The 24,475-nt window shown below is 41.5% G+C and overlaps 1 protein-coding gene across 1 annotated transcript; it reads left to right on the forward strand.

The window, feature by feature from the left end:
- On the forward strand, positions 1–23,994 carry LOC146328490 (uncharacterized). Its single transcript, XM_084717521.1, has 6 exons — positions 1–395; positions 2,342–5,359; positions 12,453–12,652; positions 18,926–19,047; positions 21,488–21,602; positions 22,888–23,994. Exons 2-6 carry the CDS (start codon positions 2,848–2,850, stop codon positions 23,017–23,019), a joined length of 3,081 nt encoding a protein of 1,026 aa, XP_084573647.1. The 5' UTR covers positions 1–395; positions 2,342–2,847; the 3' UTR covers positions 23,020–23,994.
- The last annotated feature ends 481 nt before the right edge of the window (positions 23,995–24,475 follow it).

Raw genomic sequence — 24,475 nt, forward strand, 5'->3', positions numbered from 1 at the left:
ATTAGCTCTCCGTCATCCTGCTCGCTGAGCGCACCCGAGGCTACTGCGGTAAGATGCGGCGACGCACGATGCCGAGCGGCGGAGGACGAGGTGATGCGCAGTGGACAAACGAGTGAGGAGAGACCGAGAAAAGATCCGCGGTGGCGTTCGGCTTTGATTTAAGACGATGGGACAGATCCTGGATACATGTGTGTGACTGATTTGTAGCGCTGCTGTAGCCCCAGTGGTGCAGGCCGATGGAAGGATGTGGTGGCGCTGATCCCAGTGAAGGATGCTCCAGAGCCCGAGGAGGCTGAAAAGGCTTCTCCTGTAAACAACGAGGAGGCAGAGAGACATTAAGTAAAGGACAGTTAATTCACAGCCTGGACGAGACATTAACTGAGACATCCACTGAGGTGAGACACAATAAAGCCCTCCCAGGCTTCTCTTTCAGGACGTGTTGGCTGGGGGATACTGGTTTTGCTGGTACAGTGTGGTTTGACGTGGTTCATCTTCATCATAGTGCTACAGCCTGCTCATATGAGGAGGCTAAGTGTGATCTGCGTGGCCCAAACCTATTTTTTACTGCCTCTGTGTCGGTCTATTGAGCCACTCTGGGTGAATCCTTTAAGCTGTGTAGACATGAGAAGTGGATTTATGGATTTATGGCCACCTGTGATTCATTTTTGTGATTCTGTACGGCTGATGCAACAACTAATCTAAGAGGCAGCACGGTGGACATGGTGTGAATGCACAATTTTATATAAAAATAAGGCCTGTTTGTGTAGGAGGAGTATGAAAAGAAGCCACTTGGATTCAAATGTGTGACCTTTGACAGACTCACACCCCCTCAAACAGGAGAGCTGTAATCCAGTGAGTCAAACCAAAGAGAGGCAAAATCACGAAACATCCTCTATATGTTTTCATTCACATTTTCATTACATCTGTTTTCTTAACAATCAGACAAACAAATTAAAAGGGTTGAATTGAATCTTATTCTTTAAAATAGGGTTGTAAAAAAAATACAGTCTCTGGATTGCAATATTATGTTTTGTGATACTGTATCGATTCTCAAAAAACACTATATCGTAATATAGTGATACCTGTAAAGATTTGTCACAGTGGGCAAGTGGGTGAGAAATCTACTTGCCCAAACTCACTTTTTACTTGCCCCAGTACAAGTACAGTGCAGTGTGTTATTTATTAGCGGTTATAATATAACAACAAAGAAGTGAATATTCATGTTCAATGTAGGGCTGCAACATTAATAAAATGTCAGAAAATAGTGACGAATGTCATCCCAGTTTCTCAAAGTCCAAGCTGGTGTCTCTAAATCATCTTTAAGCCTTGTTTTGTCAGTCGAAAATCCTGAGATATTCAGTTTAATATGATAATAAATTAAGAAAAGCTGGAAATCTCCACATTTGAGACACTGGAAACGGCATTTTCTGCCATTTTTTCATGAAAAATTACTTTAGCCACTGATCAAATATCAAAATAGGTTAATAGTTGCTAGATTTACTGGCCCAACTTGGCATTTTACTGGCCTCGCGTAAGCAGGTAATTGTTGTTAACCCTGTCATTTTGTGTTGTGTTAAATCCTCCCATTGTTATCAGCATTGGTCTGATTGCAGAAAAAGTAAACTCTTAAACTCAGATCTTATGGATATGGTGGTGTGTTCTTTATACTAAGACAGTTTTCCTAAAATTAGATTTAAAAAAAATACCAAATATCACAATACATTGACTCATAATCCCTCTATCATGATATGTCTCGTATCGCCAGATTTTTTCCAATGCACAATCCTAATTTTAACTACTTAAAATATTAAAGGAGAAATGCTTGTTTATGAGTTCACATCACATTTTTCAAAGGTAGAATGAGTAGAATTCATCAGAGCTATTCAAAAAAAAACACCAGAAGGACACCAGGATGTCAAATAGCAAGATTTTTGGTTGGGTACGTGTCTCGATATCTGCAAAATAATGAGAAATCACACACTCCTAGTGGATCATAAGTGATAATTGAAACAGATTCTGTAATACGAGTCTACACACATTACACAAGTTTTGGAGATTATACCTTTAAGCCTTGTTTTGTCAGTCCAAAACCCAAAGATATCCAGTTTAATAAACAGAGAAAAGATGTGAAATCTCTATTTGATTGAATGAAGTAGCATTTTCTGCCATTTTTGCATGAAAAATGACCTTCACTACTACTTGATTATCAAAAAAGTAATATATTTATTTTTTAACTATATCAAACAATTAACTGACAGGTCTACTGTTGTTAATGAGTTCACATCAATTTTTTTTCAACTGTGAGCCTGTAATTTGCTTGTTTTGTCCCCCTCGCCTGCAGGTTGTTCTGTGACAGCTGAGTCAGTCCCTCAGAGCCACCAACAGGGAGGGCAGTGAAACTCCGAAGACGGCGTCACCGAGCATCAGTCTGGAAGAAAAAACAACTTCTCATTATCCTCTCTATCATCATCTCTGACAGCTGGACGTCTGACCTGGGAATCCATTTTTGTCCTCAGGAGACTCTCAAAGTTACAGAGTGATAAAGAGAAACAGAAACACAACTCTGTTTTCTGTTTTTGGTTTTTTTGTCCAGAAACTCAGAATGAACTGTTAAGACATGAGATAGCAGGAGAGTCAGCTCTCTCTTGCAGGGTCAAGAAAATATTTTCTCTTTTGTCAGAATGAATTAGTAGGAGATTCTTCAGAGTATTTCATAATGTGTAGTGTACTTTTTCCAAGCTATGATCTTTTTACCTTCGAGCTCTCACGCTCTGAATTAAGAATAGACTCTTGATAGCGCCTGACAGGCTGCATTTCGATAAGCGAGGACGAACCAATAAAACATAGATGAGGCCAACAACGACAAGCACCATGCTCCAGCAGAATAACAACAACAACTACCCCTGCCTCAACATGTCAGGCTCCACCCGGGAGATGCTTCAAAAGTGCTCCAGAGCCTCTCTGCCCTTCCCCAGCCGGCTGGAGCTGGGCGACCTGCCGCTCATCCGGGGCCTCCGAGCCTGGGCCCTGTGCTCCAAGAACCGCCGTAAGGCTGGCAGTCTTCTTGGAGGAGGACAAGCCCCCACAGCTCCTCCTTCTGCAGGCCGCGGGGGTTCAATTTCCTGCCCCAGGCCAGCGGATGTGTACCTGAGCGGGGAGTGGGGTCGCATGGGGTACGGGCTACCCTTGGGACTGGATGCTGGGCAGGCCGGGATCGGAGCTTTGGTCACAGTCGCCACTCTGAAGACCTCAGAGGGCAGCGGGAAGACGCAGACTCAATGCCTCTTCCTCCGGACTGAGAAAGGGAGCTGTTTATACTCAACGGCTAAGCCTGGTTCTGGTGTGACAACCAGCGCAGCCTCCAGCGTGGTTGGAGGATGGCTGAGAGGGAAGACAGGTGGAGGAGGAGGAGGAGGCAGAGACCATGGGCCTACTCCACCAGCACAGACCGGAGCAAACCGGGTTAGAGTGCGATCTGGCCGGAGATGGAGGAAGTCCTGTAACGCTGCAGGCCGGGAGAAAACAGAGAGGCAGCAGGGGAGGAGTGGGAAGGATCCTGCTGGAGAAATCGCTCTGGAAGAAAGGCCGGAAGAGCGAGACAAAGGCAGCCTAGTGGACAGTAAACAGTTTCCCAGCCCACAGCAGGACATCAGAAGAAAGGAGGGAGCAGTCAGAAGTCCCAGATGCTGCCACAATGCCTCTCCCAAAACCTGCACTCAGTGTGGAAGGAGAGTACAGAGGAGGGAGAGCCAGGATGAGCATGAGGGAGGTGAAAGTCCAAGAAGAGGTGACCAAAACACTGAGGTGAAGGGAATGAGGAAGGAGAGGCAAAAGAATGTGGAGGAGGAGGAGGGAGTTTTGGCTGTACCATACCCTGACCTAGAATCTAACCGCTTTCACCCAGAAACCCAGAGCAGCTGCGATGTCGAAGAGATTATAGAAGCTGAAAGCAATGCAGAGCTGAAGACGGAAACCTCTCACAGTGAGGACGACGAGGACACAAACTCTGAGGTCATGCAAATACACACAAACAATGACTCCCATTCTGAAGACTTTACATCAAGACATAGCGGAGATTTTGATAACAGAAAGCATGGTGAAAGCCCCTGTGAAGAAATAGTGAATGGATTTCCTGATCATATGGGGGAACATGAAGAATCAGAGAAAGACACGGAGAGTGTGGGCATTGAGGAGGTGGATCAGACTCCTGCTGAATTCTTGGCTTTATCTACCTGCCCTGCAGTCTCCCCTGAGGCCTCCTCTCCTGTAGAGGGCAGCACCTGCAAAGCTGACCACGAGACTTGTGGTGTTCTGAGAGAGCAGCTCGATGGGTATCAACAAGGGGTTGCAGGTTGGATCATGGGTAAAGAAGAACTGGATGTTCCTCTTGAGCAACAAGAAGCGAACTGTGCGGTTGACGAGAACAACACTGTGAACGAGGACAGAAAGCCCCTGTTTTTCTCTAAAAATGTACAAAGAGATGCTTCGTCTTCACCTGTCAGACACAGAGACCCCTCCATGTTTGAGTCAGACGGAAGGATTGAAATAGAAAACAATTCCAACAGTAGCAGAGCAGAGCAGAGGGATGATCTGGTGTGGGGAAGTAGAGAAGAGGAGGCACAGGAGGAGAATACAGAGCAGAGATTAAATCTTGAGGAAGGGGAGATTCAGAGGAAGGAGGAGTGGACCTGTCAGGAGCTGGATGATGGAGGTGGTGCAAAGGACGACAACAAAGAACGTCACACTGAGGATGGCATTAATGACAGGACCATACAGGGGGACGATAATAAAGAAGTGACGCAAGACTGTGCACGAAAAGACAACAAGAGGCTACAGGAGTCTGCTGGTGGATGCAGGAGGAGGAAGGAGGAGGAGATTGGAGACACCTGTGGACAAACAAGCATCACCCAGGTTGACGCAAACGGAGAGACCGGCACCAACGTCACTAACGTTGCCTGTGCTGATTCCTCCACCTCTTTTGCGCTCTCCCCGGCTAATCCTGCCCCCTCTTTGCCCCCCCTGGGATCCATGGCAACCGGCCTGCCCTGTCTGGAGGCGGAGAAGGAGGAGGAGGAAGAGGAGGAGGAAGAGGAGGAGGAGGAGGAGGAGGAGGAGGAGGAAGGGGTCGTAGTGACGGCAGGAGCTGGAGAAGGAGGCCAGGAAGGGAAGAGAGAGCTGGAGGAGCAGGGCGAGGAGGAGAGGGGCTCCACCGTGGCCACTGAGGAGGGGAGGAAAGAGGAGGAGGAGGTGGAGGAGGAAGATGAGTTTGGAGTATTCATGCAAGCGGAGGGAGAGCCGGCCTGGAGCGAGGGATCCACCATGTCTGCCTCAGTGCCTTGTGGGAGCAGAGAGAGTGTTGGTGAGTCTCATGTTAGTTTGTCTCTATCTCTTTCTGCTGGCATTATCCTCCTCCTCCTCCTTCTCCTTCTCCTTCTCCTTCTCTTTCTCTTTCTCTTTCTCTCTCTGCTAGTACCCCACTCCCTCCTTTGGGAGATGTGTTAAGCGTGTCTTTCTGTCATACTCACACGACAGAGAATCTTTTGGTTAGAAGACAGTGAAAGGCTTCAGAAGTAGAGCAGATTCTTTTAAAATCAGAAATGTTCAGATTTAGAGACATAAAAATATCAGCACTATCAGGAGAGTTGCAGAGTATTAGTGCATTTTTAACCTTTCGTACAGTTTCAGGAATGCACACACACACACACACAGTTTCAAAGAGCCACACCAATGGTTTTCAATGTTTCAGCTCATTTGCTGCAAGTCACGTAGACTCACAGTTAATCTTTCTGCAAACCATGCTGTGTGTCAGACATTTCTGAATATTTTCCTGTTGTTACAGTACAAATGAGCAGCTACAGCATCATTATGAGGTAATCAAGTAGAGACTTTTTTAATCAATCTGCTTTTAAATAATAACTTTGATATTTTTCAACCTGCACCCTACTGTCCCATGTTTTTGTGACAAATGTTGACAACACTTCATGAAATTGGTCTGGTATTATCATGGACAATTGCACACCATCAACGCACGTCCTCTAAAAGTGCTTGTTTTGTGTTCACTGACAGGCTCAGATTGTTATTTTAAGTGTCTGACAAAATTACGGAAAGGCTCCCTGCAGAGATGGACCTTATTCGTTAAGGACCCCCTCCAGTGAAAATCATGGTTTTAACCTTGTTAACATGTCCATGTGGTGTTTTTCATTTGTTACAATACTTATCAGGAGCTAAATGATCAGTAAAACCCATGTCTGAGGATTTCTCGCTTTGAAACATGCAGTAAGCAAGGGCAATGTCACAAAAACATTTTGAGTCATGCTGGGTGTATGACGTCATAAACCTAAGGAACCAATCCTGTTATTTTAATGGGTGGCGCTACACACATCATTAGCGGCGATGCTCAGCCCACAGGAAAAAAACGATGCAGCTAGTTACAGTTCGTATCTAGCAAAACAGGAGAAGCCAGGTGCAGCAACTTAGGGGTAGGGATGGGGGTTGGTGGGTGTGTGGAGAGGGCACGGCCAATTTGCATATTCATGAATACTTGAATACTAAATGAAGGTCAAGTGTAGAGCTATATGTCAGCCATTTTAACAAGGTATTGGAACTTATTTAGCAAAAAAAATCAGACAATTTATTATTCCTTGCAGAGCATTTTATATTGTTTTAAACATGACTGAAGGTGGATTTTAAAGATCTTTTTTGTTTAATCAGATACAGCTATGATAGAAACTAATACTATCATTGTAAAACACTCTTCATTCAAACCATCTTGCTTCATCTTTTCACTGCTGCAGCAATCACCAACTGTGGTTTTGTTGAAATAAACAATAAATTATAAACAATAATTCACTGAGGTACTGTAGACGTGAAAATATTCTCCGCACAAATCAGTCAGTCCATTTTCCGTTGGCTCATTTTGATTAATTTTTGATTTGGAATTGAAATCAGACTCCTCTAGTTTCTGTGGAGTTTGAATGAAGTGTGTGTTTCTGTAAATGGAGTCTCGTGGCGAAAGCGATAATCAGCTATTTCTGGTTAAACAAAAACGTCTGTCTGTAGGGATTCTTTCCATAATGTTGTCAGACACTTAGAGTAACAATCTGAGCCTGTCAGTGGCAGAACAAGCACTTTTAGTGGGTGTACTTTGACAGAGTGAAATTTCCCCCAGAGATTACTTTGCAGCCCATTTCATAGCTGACCACCTGCAGATGTTGTGGTCAATACACGACCATTTTCAATGATTGTTGTTCCCATGAGTCACATAGACACAAAAACATTGGGAAATACGGTCCTGGTTGAAAAATACTGAAGGTACCTTTTAAGCTGCTTTACGTGCAGTTATGATGTAACACTGACAAACAATGCTTCAGACTCGATATAATTGCTCACACATCCTGAGGAAGTTTAGAGAGCCTGTTGACTGTATGTACAGGGTTGCATGTGAGACGAGCTATTTCAGACATCCCTGGCTCTGAAAGTAAAAATCCCATTCATTGACAGTGTCCTCTTCAGCTTGGATTCGAAGTGGATATGAAATTGTAAATTATGAGTACAAAATATGAACAACTGCATTAGAAAATCACGGGGTCTTTGGCAAAAAAGTTGAAGGTTGAAGGAATCTGCACCTTACATAAATTCACATTTGTATTTTGGGACAATTTAAGATGAATTCAGTAACTATGGTTCTGTGTTTTGTCCACAAATTCAATGACAGAGTTTTGGATTCGCTCTGATTCACAAGTCTGGCTGCCCTCTGCTCAACCAGCAGCCTCTGGGGATGAAAAACTAAGCCAGTTTGGACCAAAAACTCCAGTTCCTCAAATGTCCACTTGAGGCTGGCTCCAACAGCAAGTCAATCCAAAATGGCCTCCATGTTAAACCCCTCAACTTTACAGCAAAAATAAATACAGCCTGCCTCTATCAGTATTTTCCCCATTCATTACAACTTTCTGGGGGTGAGATTTTATATAACTCACGAATTTAAATTATATTAAGGCTTAAAGTTATGGCTAATTAAGATTGTACCCGCCCTGAGGGACAGTTAGTCGCTTCGTTCAGCTCCACCCACGCTCCACCTCTTTGCCCATTAGCCGGGAGTTAGACGGAGTCAGGTGTTGCCAAGAAGATGATGGCAAGAGCCTCCACACTGAGTGATGTCACAGACACTTCATCAATGTTTTATACAGTCCATGCTTCTTCGTAGCTGAGGCTCATGGGTAATGTTGTATTTAGACCCATCCGGCATGACACAAGCCAAACATCAGAAATCTCAGAAATAAAGTTGAAATAATTCAAACTGTTAGCAGTAACATAAGCCATCATGATCATCAAATTAACCAGTAAAATCACGTTTCTCTGTGAATTAACACTGAGGATACTGGGAGTGACTCCTCCCTTTTCTTATTCTGTGGAAATTAATGGAAACAAATGGCTAAATCCAAAAATCTAAAACTGTAGCGTCTACACTGATGATTTGTTGTGAAGGAGCTAGAACTCACAAATACACTGGACACTGTTCCTTCAAAGAAAGAAGTTCTAAATAAAAACCAGGCTAATAAAAAACTCATGACTCATTCACCGTGCTCTGAGAAAGATGTCAGCTGAATGACTAAAATAAAAATCTGACAATATGAATCGGCTCTTATACAGTCGCCACACTCATGACGCAGACACACATCTTTGAGCCTTTGTGCCTTTTTGTTTTTCTCTAACAGCCAGTGTTAATCAGTCCGTATGTTCCCTCATTATGCTCCCTTTAGCTAATCACCTAAGCCCAGTTTTCTGCTGCGGGGCCAAACGAGGCTAAGCTGGGTTTTACTCATTATTCATTTCTTCTCCTAAAAACATTTCTGTAATTATTTGAACATATTGCTGAAGATTTATCATTGGGGTATTAATTAGCAGAAGTTGTCTACTTTTACAGAGACCACTATGTGTGATTGCTTATAGGTTAAAGGACTATTCCGGTGTTTTTGTAAGTGTTAACTTCTTAACTTCTAAACCAAGTGAGCATTAAAAAAGTTTAAAAAAATAACTGGTCACTGATGTAATGACATTTTTCAACCTCTACAATGTGCAGATAATAGCCTCTCATCACTTTGGACCCTCATTAAGAAACTTCACCCATTTTTCCCGGTTAAAAAGCCAGACCAAAAAAAAAAACTTGCCACACACAGGAGTCAAATCCCAGTCTCCTGGATCAGAGTCCTGTATCTCTCCCATTCATCCACCCACATCTTCCTGTCCATATGGAATTTGTCACTCTATACCACGTCACTGACTTCCTCGGGCCTTTCTGCCTGGACACTTCTGGCTGAAAGGCTTGAAGACATCAAGTCGTGGTACATATATTTCTATTTGTGCATGCGTGTTAGACTCCAGCAGTAAATTCTTATGTTACATTAATGTGCAGAACTGCTCTCATTACACTGTTCTGGAAGCATCTTGTTAGAAGCACTCAGCCTACATAGTTCATGTTTATAACATTTTATATGAATCATTAAATGACATTAAGTCTTCGTGTCGACCGCACTTCTACCACTGAAATATGACGTTGGAGAAGTGCATTCACACAAATCAGTCTCTTTCAACCTATAATTGAACAAATTATCAAAATAATTAAGCACATTTATGTTTTATGACATATTCATTTTATAATCACACTGGTTTAAAATAAGGTGAAAGGATGTCTTAGACTTTTAGACAATAATAACAAAATGTATTTTCACACCTGCAGTGGCCTTGCAGATAATTTTGGTTTTATTTGCTCGGGTCTGGAAATATTCCCATCACTCTGGATAATCCACAGAACACAATATCAGCATTTTTCACAGGAATTATTTCCAATGAAAACTGTAATGTTTCAGTCTAAACACATGTACACACCTTAAAGTATTTTTTTCTAATCTCAACATAAAGCTGATTAGTTGATTAATGGATTAGTTGTCAACTATCAAATTAATCACCAACTATTTTGGTCATTTCTTAAGAAAAAATGAGAGGAAAGAAAAATTCTCTGATTTTAGCTCCTCGGATGTGAATAGTTAATGGTTTCTTTACTCTTCTATGACAGTAAATTGAATGTCATGTGGACAAAATTAGACATTTGAGGACGTCATCTTGAGTTCTGGGAAACACTGATCAACATTTTTATATTTTGGGGAGTATTTTTGTGGCTGTATTGTGATAGGAAAACTGACGATATGACAGGAAAGGGGGAGAGAAAGTGTGGAGGATGATGTGCACCAAAGAGCCACAGCTGGAATCAGACCACCTCTGTCACCATTTAATGGCCTAAGTGACTAACAGATCAATCAAAAAAGTGATTGACAGATTAATCGAGAATGAAAATAATTGTTAGTTGCAGCCCTATCTCCACTGTGACCAGTTGGAGGCAGATTTTCAAATTCATTGGTTTGTTAGCCTGCAACAGCATGGTGCATCAGGTCATGACATGTCCAGTTCTCAATGTTCAAATCAAATATTCCTCCTAACTTTATGTACCGCCTGTTTGTCTTGTTTCTTATAATATGTCACGCACAAAACACAACAGCGTAGTTTGCAAAATGTTTAGGTAAGAATATAAATATATGTGACTTGCAGTAAACTACAGGTGTGGTCCATAAAAAGTTCTGTCTCTCAGCGAGGTACTGAGGCAGGTTACTGCCTGTGGACGTGGACTCTTTACTAGAACAGAAACTTAATTGCATGAAACATAAAATGACCACTAACAGTTTAAATCTGGTGATAAACATGTAGAGTTGTTTCTTGCCCTGATAAGCCCCACTTGGCCGTGCAGTGGAAATGAGACTCCAGTCTGTCCTGACCTGAATTCCTAACTGATCTCTCGCTACATGGTATTAATCATTCAGAGTCGTGTTAGGAGACGAAGGGAGGAGGAGGAGGAGGAGGAGGAGGAGGCACACAGGGCCTGGGACTCTAAGCTCCTTTTAGCCGCAGGTTATGGGGCAACGGGTGAAAGAGAAAGTCATACAAACACACACACACACACACAAAGATGAAGTGTTTGATTGACACACCATGCAACGTCTGAGCAATGGAGGGTAATGTACGAGGACGTGAAGGCAGCAGGCATCAAAGTGAGACTAAAATGTTTCCGTGCAGCGAGACGTCGCAGTGTGATTAAGTCAAACACAAACACACAGAGTCCTGATGCAGCAGGTAACTTTTCAGCAACAGCAGGCAACATTGACAGCAACACACGACACGATGAGACACAAATAGGCTGTTCACCAAAATCTCTCCGGAGTTTGCAAATGCATCCGAATGATAATTTAAAACCTGCGTGGAGCTGATCTCTCAGGTGTGAGACAACAATAGACTGTAACTACACAGCACTCAATAAATATCGGTGAAGACGTTCATTCTGCGATGTTCAAATTTTAATTATAGTTTTCTAAAACGTTCATCAAAGTGTGTTATTGTGATTTTATACTGCAGTTATAATATCATTGTAACTGGGATAACAATAGAGGGCTGTGGGCAGATATCCTAAAATCTCACTGAAACTGTGCTAATCCTAATAATGAATCTTATCTTTCATCACATGGACACAGTTAATTGTGTGTATGATGATAAATGCCAGTTGGTGCCCATTATTAAGATAAGAGATAAGATAGAACTTAAATTTCTATTAAATGAGTTTTATTGGAATGAAAAGACAGTGCTCATATTGCCCAAACAAACAAAGTAACAATAATGCTAAAAAATAACCATATTTGTTGTAAATAACTAATTATGACAATTACAATAGCAACAATAAATTTATATCTATTTTTACGGTCACAAACTCTAGTAGATAAGACATTGTAATTCAAAAATGACTGTCAATTAATGAGCAAACAAACAACAACAGTCAATATGAGCACAAGAAAAAAACTGTATTTAATATTAGTATTTAATCTTGTGGTGTTTATTATTTTATTAACTTTTTTAATCCCCAAAGAAAATTCTTCTGCTAGAGATTGTTCAAATCTTATAGTAACATACAGATAAAAACAACAACAAACTAATAACAAACTAAAAAAATTAAAATAGAAAAGTAGCATTGGCAATGATATTGAAAGTAATAAAAGTAAAAGTAATATTGCATGTGATGTTGAAAAAAGTACCTGACAGATATTGATATTATTGTTCTTCAGTGTTGTATTTTTCAGCTGTTCGCTGTCAGCCATCTGTTTTTCTTGCTGTTCCATCAAACCAGCTCAGCCCTTCAGAGTAATGTAGGTCTAGTTGGTCGTCGATCCAGGTCATCTGAATGAGGGCAAAGCTGCCTGGAAACATGACAGCTATTCACAGCACACACCACAACACATCTACTGCAGACACTGTACACTGTACTATTAACTCTTTGTGTGTGTGTGTGTGTGTGTGTGTGTGTGTGTGTGTGTGTGTGTGTGTGTGTGTGTGTGTGTGTGTGTGTCTGAAAACAGCACTTGGAAACCACACCATCACCGGGGAGTCGACCCACTGGACGCCAGGTTGGACGGATGGCTCGTTCCACCAATCAGACGACACCTGGACAGCCTTTCCTCAGGACTCGTCAGATGAGCGTCGAGACGTCGCGGGACAGTGGTGGCCGACCAGCGCCGTGGAGGAGAGCAGAGACAGCCTCCTGACCAATCAGAATCTGGTACGGTTGCACTTCTGCACTTTTCCTTTTTAAGATGGTAACTCTAGATTTGTGACACTTTCACACATGATCATGCGCTTGATTCAGCACAGGCTTCAGGAAGTCAGGTGACGTGGTAGAAAGAGAGACAAACTCTGCGTGGGGAAGTGGTGGATGAACGGGTTAAATGCAGGACTTTCACCAGTTCTGTCTCAGATCAGGTCTTTAAGACAGACTGTTCACACTGTTATTTGCAAGTGACCAAATCAGGATTACTGTGTCCAGACATCAGCAACCTGTCTGCACGGGTTGCTATGGCAACAACGTAGGCTCAGCGGCCTGTCTCACATTTTTCTAAGTCACAATCATAGGCGCTTGAGCAATGGCGCAAACAGCGTAGGCTGCCTTTACATTTGATTATTGTGCGTTGTATTGATGTTTGTATGTTTTCTGTAATGATTTACCTTAATGATTCGAGACGTTGCCATCAGTTTTGTTTCCATGCGTGCAAAATTGTCACTTCAGAAAATACTGTAGGAAATTTAAGCTGCAAAACTAAAAACTAAACTAGAAGTTATAAACTTGACAGGACGGAAGAAACTCTCCAAAGGAAGCAATTAAATAAACATGTCATGTGTAAATGTGCATACAGACGCAACCCATCTAAAAAAATTGGAAAAATTGGAAAAATCAATAATCTGTACAGAGGTCATCAAACAGCTGGCTTAAAGATGCTGTAAAGCATTGAAAAAATGAGCAGACCCAGGGGGAGGGTCTGCTCCAATGTCTCAGTGTCAAACACCACTACAACCTGAAAATGACTTCAAACATAAACACCTGGTCTAGCAGCTTTAGTGGACATGTCCAAACATGTTTTAGCCACCAGAGCCAGAGGACGGTGACAAGATGGTGTTGGGTTGTTGGAACTGAAGTGAAGTGCTGGACTGATTTTTACTGAGAGACTTGTGGAAGGTACGTTCATAACTGACTGTAGGGAGGATAATATCAGAAGATCGGCACGCTCTCTCCAGCACCAAACAGGAATTCAACAAACCAGGTAGTTACTTTGGTAAATCTTTTGATTCTTACGGTCTACGCCCAATGAAGTCCTGCAAACGTCTGAAATTAATCCGGACACTTGCATAGCCCTGGTTCTTTCTAATCAAAGTTATATCTGAACCTGAATTTTACTATCAGTGATTTGGATAGATCTAGTATTTTTTACAGACAAACAGTTATAGGTGTAATGAAACTGCGGCCAAAACTCGAAGGTCCAAGAAGAACTCACAACCCACAAAATTGCTCCGGACATCACAAAAGCCTGCATTTAGGTAACTTTGATCACAGACATTGTAATTTTGTGCTTTAGTTGGCCGTGTGTTCAGGCTTCACCCCTCAGGCTCAGTTTGAGTCCAGACTGTACTTTTTAAAGTACGAGTCTGACCAAATTGTTTTCTATTACTGATATTGAGAATCGGACAGAAAATCAAAGATCCCAAAGTGCCGGTGGTAACTGCATATCCCCTGGGCAGCTAATGATAGAGGCAGATTGCTCCTGGACCTCGTCAGATTGAAAAGCGTTTCTAAGTAAAATATTGCTCTAAGATTGATTTAATAATACAGGTGCGTCTCAGACACAGCGGTGGTGCTGTCCCACTGGATTGTCTCATCATCCACGCAGAAATAAAGGGCTTAAAAGTGAAGTGATGACCCAAGAACAGCGACTGTTTTTGACTTCCTCTTCCACCAGTTCAGCTCAAACCTTAAAGAGATAGTTTGGATTATTTGACGTGGGATTGTATGTACAGTCAGTGTGTCTCCTGTTGTAGATGGCAATCGGCACACACCGAGTTGGCAGAAGCACAGAGGAGCACCAGCATGGAAGCTGAACAATGTACTGCTGTGGACAGAAAAGGCATTTTAGCCATTTAAAAAAGGTCCACCAAAAAAAAAAATCAGCACCAGTCTTAAGTGTACACTATATATATAGTATTTTGACTACTTTATTTTGCCACCCAACAGCCTTGTCTGTCGGGAAACCACTATTAAACAAGGCAAATATCGCTCTCACCAAACAAACCAAACTCCATAGGCAAAATCAGCCATTTTACCTTGCATTTTGTTGGTCTACCACTACCTTGATCTGTCAGTTTGCTTATGATATTGTGTGACTTCAGTGTTTTAAAAGATTAGTTTGGAGTCACCGAGGTCACACAATTACACAAACTAACAGATCGAGGCTGTGGTAGACCAGCAAACTCTTGTGTTCTGTTAGGTAAAATTGCTGATTTTGCCTATGGAATTTGGTGGGTTTGGAGAGAGCGATGTTTGGCTTATATAACAGGGCTTTCCCATCGTACAAGGCTGCCGGACTGCAAAGTAACGCCGGAAAAATAGTCTAAATATAGTGTACATTTAAATTGATATTGATTTTTTTAGGTGTCTAAAATACGTTTTGTTGCTGACCCTGTCCACAGCAGTGCATTGCTTGGCTTCCTTGCTGGTACTCTGCTCTGATTCTCCAAACTAATGGCATGCTGACCGCCATCTACTGTTGGTAACACACTAACTCGCTAACTACCTCATACAACCCCACTTCAAATAATCCAATTTTCCCTTTAAATGGTGCTGTGAGAATATTTGAATAAAAGCATCCGCTAAGAGATGTTTGGGGTTGAGTTACTGAGGCTGCTTTGAAATCTTTGTGTCACCACTTTGAGCTCCTGTGAAAATACTGTCCTGTCCTCACTTAACTTCCAGCTGAGGGCTAAATGTGCTGACAGGCCGGCTCCAGGTCCCCTGAGGCTCCCAAAATAAATCAATAACAAGGATAAACATACAGTATATGGAATATTTTTCTGTTTACGAAGCTAGACCACAATATATTGCCCCGTATATATGTTATGCCATACGTCTTAAGTTCAGTCAGTTAATTATTTACGCAGACTTCGGTGCATCATTTAATCCGTGCGTCCACTTGAAGCCGCTTCTTTTGATCAGTATTAAACAAAGCCGCACAAAGCAAAGTCCTCCTGCTGGAGAAAATCAATTTTGCTAAACCATGAATTGTCCTGAGCTTTCTGGGCTGTTTGTGCAAATATATCGACTGTCACTCACAGTAAGACTTGAGGTAGATGTCTAAAAGCCCATTTATTTCTCTAAGGGAGGTTGGCTGATTTCAATATCGCCTGCATTGGTCATTTTAATCCGTCTGGAGCTCATATGTCTGCGTGAAACTGCAGCGCGTCTCAGTTTTCATAAAGAGAGATGAGCTTCATCAGCTCAGCACACTGTGGGGATTTTAAAGGGATAGTTCGGATTATTTCAAGCGGGGTTGTATGAAGTACTTATCCATACAACCCCACAAAGCTGTTCAGTGTATTACTGCAGCTGGCATGACCCCAGTTTGAAGAAGCAGCAGGAGTACTGGTGTAGGTAGATAAGCAATGTTCTGCTGTGGACAGGGTCAGCGATATTTTAGCAACGTAGAAAAATCTATATCAGTTTAAGCGTATGCTATATTTTGAATATTTTCACGGCTTTAATTATTTGCCTTTTCCACCAGCCAGATGAGCCGAATGTCGCTCTCTTTAAAGCCACCAGACTACATTAACAAAAACAGTAATTTTGTTGGTTTGTGTTATTGTGTGACTTTGGTGAAACGAGCTGTTTAAAACACTGAAGCTGCACAAAAACACAAACAACTAACTGCCCAAGGCGGCGGTAGATGTGGGTCTTCAGACTGAGAGGGACTGATTGAACAGAGTTTTGTAGCTCGGGGAGCCACAAAATGGAAGAGTCTAGCTAATGACCTTAAGCCCCGTTGTGGTGGTTAAATCAGACGTTTCTCACTGGTCTTCTGTGAGGTAAAATTACTGTTTTTTCCAGAGTAGTCTGATGGCTCTGGAGAGACCGATATTTGGCTTTTACAATGGTGGTTTGCTGCCAGAAAAGGCTATCTGACATCAAGGTAAAGCACTGATAATATTCAGAGTATAAGATACACTTAAACTGATTTTTTTTTAAGTGGCTAAAATACGTTTTGCTGCTGACCCTGTCCACAGCAGTTCATATCTTAGCTTCCTACACCTGTACTCCTGCTGGTTCTCCAACAGCCACCTGCTGTAGGTAATGCACTGACTGTGGATAACTACCTCATCAAAAAATCCAGACCATCCTTCAAGAGTATTAATGCTGTCCTGAACGACCAAGATGCTTTTGCGCATAGCTGAGCTGATTTATTGTGTGGCGAGCTTCATGCATTAAAAACCGTTGTGTATATCACTCCCATTCTTACCATTAAAGCAGCCTAATCAACATTCAGAAAGAGATATTTCGCAGTTTGCAACACTCTGTATTGATAATTAAATTGCAGCCAAACACTTTCCATAAAATCATGTGAAAAATAATGCCCAGCCTGAGCCCAGCGATGAAAGTCACATATCATCGTCTATTACAGAAACAGCTCTTGTAATCTGCCAGTGGCTAAACGCCGTCCAGAATTTTGACTTTTATTATGAGAGAGGAGGGAAAATATTTTATTACACACCTCCCACTGTAACATTGATCCTGTCTGAGTGGAGCTCAAGTGGCACAAAGCTGTCCTGTTTTGAACTGTTTGACTGTAAACAGGGATTTTTGATTGAAATCTTCTCCAGCATGGCGGTAAACTCTCAGACACGTTAATCAACACCTGGTGTCTCCTCCAGCTGTTTTTTTGTCTCCTTGTGGTACTTCTGTTTCTCTTTGTGTCTCTTTCTGACAGTTTTCTGTCTCTTTGTGGTACTTTTAAGTATCTTTAGCCAATTTGTGTCTCTTTGCTGTTGTTATGTGTCTCTTTATGGTAGTTTTGTCTTTTTATATTGTAAAAAGTAGTTGTTTTATGTCTACTTGTTTTGCTTTTGTGTCTTTGTAGTCATTTTCTGTCTCTTTGTAGTTGTGTTATATCTCTTTGAATGTCTCCTTATGGAGCTTTTGTGACTTGTAGTTGTTTTGGCTCTTTTTGTGGTAGTTTTATGTCTTCTTGTGGCACTTCTGTGTCTCTGTAGTGGTTTTGTGTTACTTTTTAGTCACTTTCTGTCTCCTTGTTGTCATTGTGTATCTCTTTATGATAGTTTTGTCTCTTTATGTTCTTTGTATCTCCTCATAGTTGTTTATGTCTCCCAATGGTGCTTTTGTGTCTTTGTGGTCATGCAGTGTCTCTTTAAGTTTGTTTTGTGTCTCTAGGTGGATAGTTTTTCTGCTTGTGGTTCTTTGTGTCTCTGTAGTTGTTTTATGTCTCCTTATGGCAATTTTGTGTCTTTGTAGTTGTTTTGTGTCTCTTTATGATAGTTTTGTCTCTATTTTCATTTTAAGTCTCTTTGTGGTACTTTTCTGTCTCTGTAGTTTTTTTGTGCCTCTTGGTGGTTGTTGTCTGTCTCCTTGTGGTGGTTTTTATAGCTTTTTGTGGTGCTTTTATGTCTCTGTAGTTGTTTTGTGTCTTTTTGTAGTCATACGATTAACTTTGCTAAATAAATGTCAACAGTCACTTCAAACAGACGTTCTGCTCCTGGGGCCACCTGACACTTTGGACCCCTGGGCTGGTGTTTAGTCAGTCCGTTCGGTCCATCCATGGATCCTGGTGTTGAGTAAATGTGCCGTTCCAGGATTCAGATCCACAACAAAATGAAACCTTTTGTTTCGTGGGAAACTTTCCACAAACTGGAATTTTATTTTGTATTTAAAACAAATTCACTCATTACTTAAACCCCCTCAGCAGAAGTAATTATGATCTTGATGTCTCCTTTTTTATCCCCCAGTTTTCTGTTACCATGGAAACACAGCTCGTCCTTATGTAGCCCTCGGGGTTGGGTGACTAAGTTTTCAGACTCAAAATTAGTCGGTTTCTGTAAGTCACATTAGACCAGTCTACACTCTCGGTGCTTTTTCTTTAAAAGATGTAAAAAGAAGAAGCCGGTGCAGGGAGGAGAGTCTCTCAGTGGACATTAACCGCAGCGAAAAGATGCAGATGAAAAATGAGCTCTGCCCAGAGCTGCAGTGAGGGAGAGTGTTGGGAGAAAACTGTTTTCACATGAGTTGTTTCATATGCTAATAGTGCCACACAGAGACCTTTAAGAAAATCAAGTATTAGCTTCACATGTGAGCTGCAAAAAACTGGAGTCTGGACGGAGCTTGTTTTGTTTGGTTGTTTTTATTTTTCCTGTCTTCATATGAGTTTTCTGCTCAAATTAAATTGAAATCATGTGACTCTGCGCCGTTGTTTTAACTGACGAGGTCTCTTTGTCTCTCCTGCAGGCGTCTGTCTTTGCTGAAGCCTTCCCCTCGCTGCCTGCTTCGTCCTCAAGTGACCCCAGCGACCTCGACACTGTTCCCACCCTGACCCAGCTCCTCAGGGGCAAAGCCAGCCAGGACCAGGGGTAAGTGAACCACCTCCGAATCATTCTGATTTCCTGTGCATTAATTGATCTGCTGCAGCGTTTACTGGCTGTGCTGACACATTCCTCCAGTTTGTAATGGGATACATCAGAGACTGCAGAATAATCTGACTTGACGTGCTTGTAATAAGCTTGAGGAAAAACAACATGGAGGCTCCTGTCCAGTCGGAAGCTCATATTTGCTGCAGATCTGACATGACATGAACGCAGCAACAGCTCAGGAAGTTAACCTTCAGCAGCTGAGCAGATTAATGATTAAACTAGAGGAACATATCTGTTTTTTAAAGTGGGATATTTATATCTTTATTAAAGGAAAAAAATATCTCATGAATCTAGCCAAGAACAAACTTCTAACAGTCTCATTTTAATACCGATGCCTCCATATGACCTACATAAATTAACGAGACCATTTACGAGAGGATTGGCTGTTTTTATAGTTATTCTTAATGCCTGCCAACGGGTCAGCTTCTCCTTGAAATCAGATGAAACAAGCCTGCATTTTTATTTTTCCAGGCAAAAGTTACACTGAGTTGTATGTTAGCCAGTTAAAAAGAAGCAGGAGGAAATATTTTTTTAGATAATAATATTTTTGACATTATTTTTTGTGGTTATGGTGGTGGAAACACTACCGACTTTGTCCGCAGGGGGCTCCAAAATCTGTGAAAGGTTCTTGTAGGCACTTTAAGAGAACATAAAAGTGGGATGACACAGAATCTGTCACCCCGTTGAACAGATGACTGTTCTACACAAGTTTGTATCTTCTCCCCTAAAATGAAAATGATTTGTGTTTGTTGTGTAACTGGATGGAATAAACCATTTTGAAAGGGCCCTTATTCATACAAGAGCATTTGTTTAATGGTATATTACAATAAAAGTGTATCATCGATACACAACATGTGCCAGTGATTACTGCATAAATAGAGGCTTCCTGTTTATTTGATCCATGGGTTTATTGCATCCACTGAGTCTTGTTTTGTGAGCTGTCAGTGTCATAAAAATGCCAGTCCACATTATCGCACCAAATTAATTATTGCTATGCATCCGCGCCGACGACAGCCGTGGCCGGAGGCGTTATGTTTTCAGGTTGTCTGTTCGTCCGTCCAGATCCATCCAGAGGTCAACTGCAATCATAATGTTCTGCTGAAACACTTAATTTTTTGGCCATTATTCAACAGCATAACTCACAAACACAGAGGGAGATTGTGACCATATCACACAGTTGGTCAGGAACTGAATTAATGACGCTAATCTTTGGATTCCAACCTTGAAACTGTGCTCATCGTTTAGATCTCCTGTGCTGAAAATTTGTGTGAAGTCTCCACGTTTTAGAAATTATTGCTTCTTTTGCAGCAGTATCCATATTTGAAGCATTTTAGTTCACCATGAGCTCATTGCTTTATATTGAGCTCTGTATCAATCCTCTGTACTCCTCTGTCAAAGTAAAAAAAGTGTACAACTTCCATTTCACCAAAAATACACTTAATAACTCAAAGTCTTCACTGCATATATTACATGAGTCCAGACAGATATGCATTAAAGCTACAACTTGACTGGTTGGTGGAGGCATAAAACCACAAGACAGTAATTCTAATTCATTGCAGGATTGAACATTTCTGCTTGTGCATCAGCAGTGTTACTGCTTTCTGTGTTTCATTTAAGGCATTTAAGTTGTGCAGTAGAGAACTGGAGGTTTACGGGAAGAACAAAGACTTCATTTGACGTTTTATTGTGATACTTATGTTGGAGTCACTCTGGTTGTGTGGAGCTCTGTGGGGACAGAATGCTTCATTTTTTGAAAATGTGACCAGTTGTGGCCCCCAAGTGGTAAATGTGGTGAACTGCAAGTTGGAGGTGGACTGCATCTTTGAAAACTGGGCACAGATTGTGTTTATGATGGATTATCGCATGGCAAGGTGTTTAAGCTGCAACTATTGATTAATAATTAATTAGTCACTTGAAAGAGCATTAGTTGCCAGCTATGTTGATAACCAATTAATCATTTCAGTTATTTTGCATGAAAAATGTCAAACATTTGCTGGTTCCAGCTTCTTAAATGTGAGACTTTGCTGCTTTTCTTTGTCATTTATAACAGCAAATGAAGAGTCTTTTTTGTTGAACTTTTTGTTGGACAAAAGAAGCAATTTGAAGACACTACTTTGGGTTCTGGGAAATTGTGATGAGCAGTTTCATTGACTAAATGATTAATTGTGAAAATAATCAGCAGATTACTCAGTAATGACAATAATCATTAGTTGCAGCTCTACACCTGTCACCTGCACAAAACCTTGAAGTTTGTGCTGATATAATAGAGAGAATATTATGGTATGGTACGTCTATATATTATTGCATTTAAAATAAAACAGTTTAATCTTGTCACTGTGTCTGTGTATTAAATGGTTGCCTCCTCTTTGTGTCTTTGCAGGCTGTTGGACAGTTTCCATGACTTGAACAAAATGATTTGCCAGAGATACAAGAGAGCTAACGGCGTGTCTCGTGGCCTGCTGCTGAAGACTTTACACCTGGAGCAGCCGCACACTGTGAGTACAGACTGCAGGTGTCATTCACACTGACAAACATGGGAACGAGTGTGCAGTGTTTTTTTTTTTTTAGAACGTCTCAATCACTTGATTCACATCATGATGTCTCAGCGTTCAGCATTCTGTCAGAAAACACTTTGTTACAGTAGATGTTCTTTCTGTCTGTCTCTGTCTTGACACATAATTAGATGCAGAGGAATTAGCACAGAGCACTTAGTGTTCACTTTCAATTTATGGAGCCTCAGCGTTGTTAAATTGAATTTGTCGACAGCATGTAAAATGAACTGATAGCGCTGTTTGACATGATGGCCTTGAAACTGCAGCTCCATTCAAATGAAGTGACGCCGTTTCATGCAAAACACTTCTCACACTTCACAGTCGTAGATAAATGAACGGAGCGGGCCAGTTTCACAGTTGAAACAGACCGTGAGGGGAAAATACAGAACATCTGCAAAACATGCAAATGTGTGGTTCGCTCCTCCAGAATCTCTTCTGCAGGGCAGCAGAGCAGGGAAACACCTCACTGTACAAAAGGTTCCTGTTTTATCTCATAATCTTCCCTTGAGTTACAGGAACTACCTGTTAGCTAAACTCCATTAGCGGTTTATGTTTTTTTTATTATGTAAATGTGTTAAACATAGAATAAAAATGTTTCAAACAATGGTCAAACCCAGAGAAATACATTATTTGCTCCAAGGTAACGGCGCGTTGTGCTGGTTACTATAACTTCCTTGAAACACAGGATGCATATGTCAGGGAAGGTGGCGGATGCAAATGGTGAATAAAACTTAAAACATTACCTCGTCCATGAACATCATTTCTGCCTCAGTTATGTATAGATTTTTAACTGTAATGGTGGTTATTTAACAGTGAAGAAAATTACTCCCATGATTCCACATTACTTCACAAAATCATCAAACTACCTCTTTTGTTATTGTTTTAATGTGAGAGAGACTCATAGAGACAGAACTTACATATTGTGCATTCAGCAGTAAATAAAATTAGCAGATATATATAAATAGCAGAGTAAAAAGCAGTAATTAACAATTGTTTTCATTATTTTCAGTTGATCTGTGGATTATTTTTTGATAATTGTCTTCACGTCTTGGTGTTGTTCAACCAACAGTTCAAAGCACCAATATCTTCCATAAAATCTTCCACAAATTAATTAACCATCTCATCACTTCAGCACTGATGTTAGAAACCGCTGAGTCGTGCTGCTGATTTTAGCAGGTCTTCAGTTGTCTAGCATCACATCTGCATCATTGTGTTCCTCTCTGTGCAGGAAAGCAGACCTGCTCCTCGGACAGCCAATCGCCGTCTGTCCCCTGGCCTCCCGTCGGCCAGTCAGCACGCTCAGAACGCTGCCGCCAAGCGACGGCTGTCGTACGACTACAACAGAAACATCATGGAGTAACTGTGCGGCTTCAGCTCTGGTCGGACTGTGACTGGACTGCAGGTTTTAACCCGAGCAGGGCCGACGGCAGATTTCTAAAGACTCTGGATTGACAACACGTGTACTCTCTGCTCGTCAAACGCTGACGGACCCTTTGACTCTTTGCACACTCCCTGGTTATTTAAGCCTGAGCCGGCGAGAGGACGTAACCTGGATGAAGATGGAGCGACACACTTCAGCTGTGTTTCAGGAGTTGTCTCCTCCAGCTCCTGTTGATGTAAACTGGTGGAGTGTTTCCATTAACACATGTGCCACCTCGTTCCCCACCTCCACGTCCCATTTTCATTCTCCTTCTCCACCCTGAGAACAGCAGGTTGTCAAAGATTGTTCAGAGCGAGATAACCAAGTTACCAAGTTACTCATCACCATGTTGTTCCTGTTATTTTATTATCTGAGAGGACTTTAATTGTACCTAAATAGAGATAAGTTTCTGTGTCAGAGCAGCTGTTTTGGCAAGTGACTCTTCCTAAGTCCCGCCCCTTTTTGTGATGCGTTCCAGTATTTGAACAGGTTTGGTACCCAGTGGAATTTTTTACGGTTTCCTGTACTATGCTGTGTGCAAGGCTCATCTATGTTGACAAGAAAAACAGTTTTTGAATGATGTTGCTGGGTGACCTGTAAAAGTGACATATAGTCACAGTTAAGTTAGCTAATGTCACCAAAACGCTGGCTGACTAGCTAGCTAATGATTAATGCAGATTAGCTTGCTAGGTAGCTATCATTTTGCTAACATTAGCCATGAGATGTAATTAGTTAGCTATCAATTAATGTAGTGTAGCTAAAAAGAAGAAGACTTTATTTATCTCTCTTGGGGAAAAAACACTAGCTAGCTAGTTAATTAGCATTTTGCTAACATCATTAACTGATTAAAGGTCCTCCAGCAACATCTTTTAACCATCTTCAAAATTTGGTTTTCTTTTGAACATAGTTGAGCCAAGCACAGGAAGGAAAAAGTTGACCCAAGTCCCATTGCGCACCGAGCTTGCTCAACTGTTATTGGGGCTCAGAGCAAAAAGGGGCGGGACTTAACAAGATTCAATTGTCTTATTGTTTGAATTAAATCTCAACTGGTTGAGCCAAACAGAAACACTGATTTGTGAGAAATAAATATAAAATATAACATAAATCTAAAAATAGACATCACATAATGTCAGCTTTAATTCCTGATCAATGCATTTATGATTTCAGAAGGTGAGCCTGCTGCTAGCTTATCTGTACTGACAGAGGCTGTTATGGCTAGTTTGAGCATGCGGTCATCTAAGCTCCTGTAGCTAGCAATGCATGGTCATATTTTTTTGTGGATACACTTTTCTCCTTCTCTCTTAAACAATCTTATTCTGATGCAGAATTTTGTCTCTTTGGCTCCACCAGTCAGTTTTCTAACTCAACCAGGTAGATTTTTTTTTCTTCTACAGCA

Source organism: Lutjanus erythropterus, chromosome 4 (assembly GCF_056507025.1).
Source record: "Lutjanus erythropterus isolate fLutEry1 chromosome 4, fLutEry1.hap2, whole genome shotgun sequence".
Lineage (NCBI taxonomy): Eukaryota > Metazoa > Chordata > Actinopteri > Lutjaniformes > Lutjanidae > Lutjanus > Lutjanus erythropterus.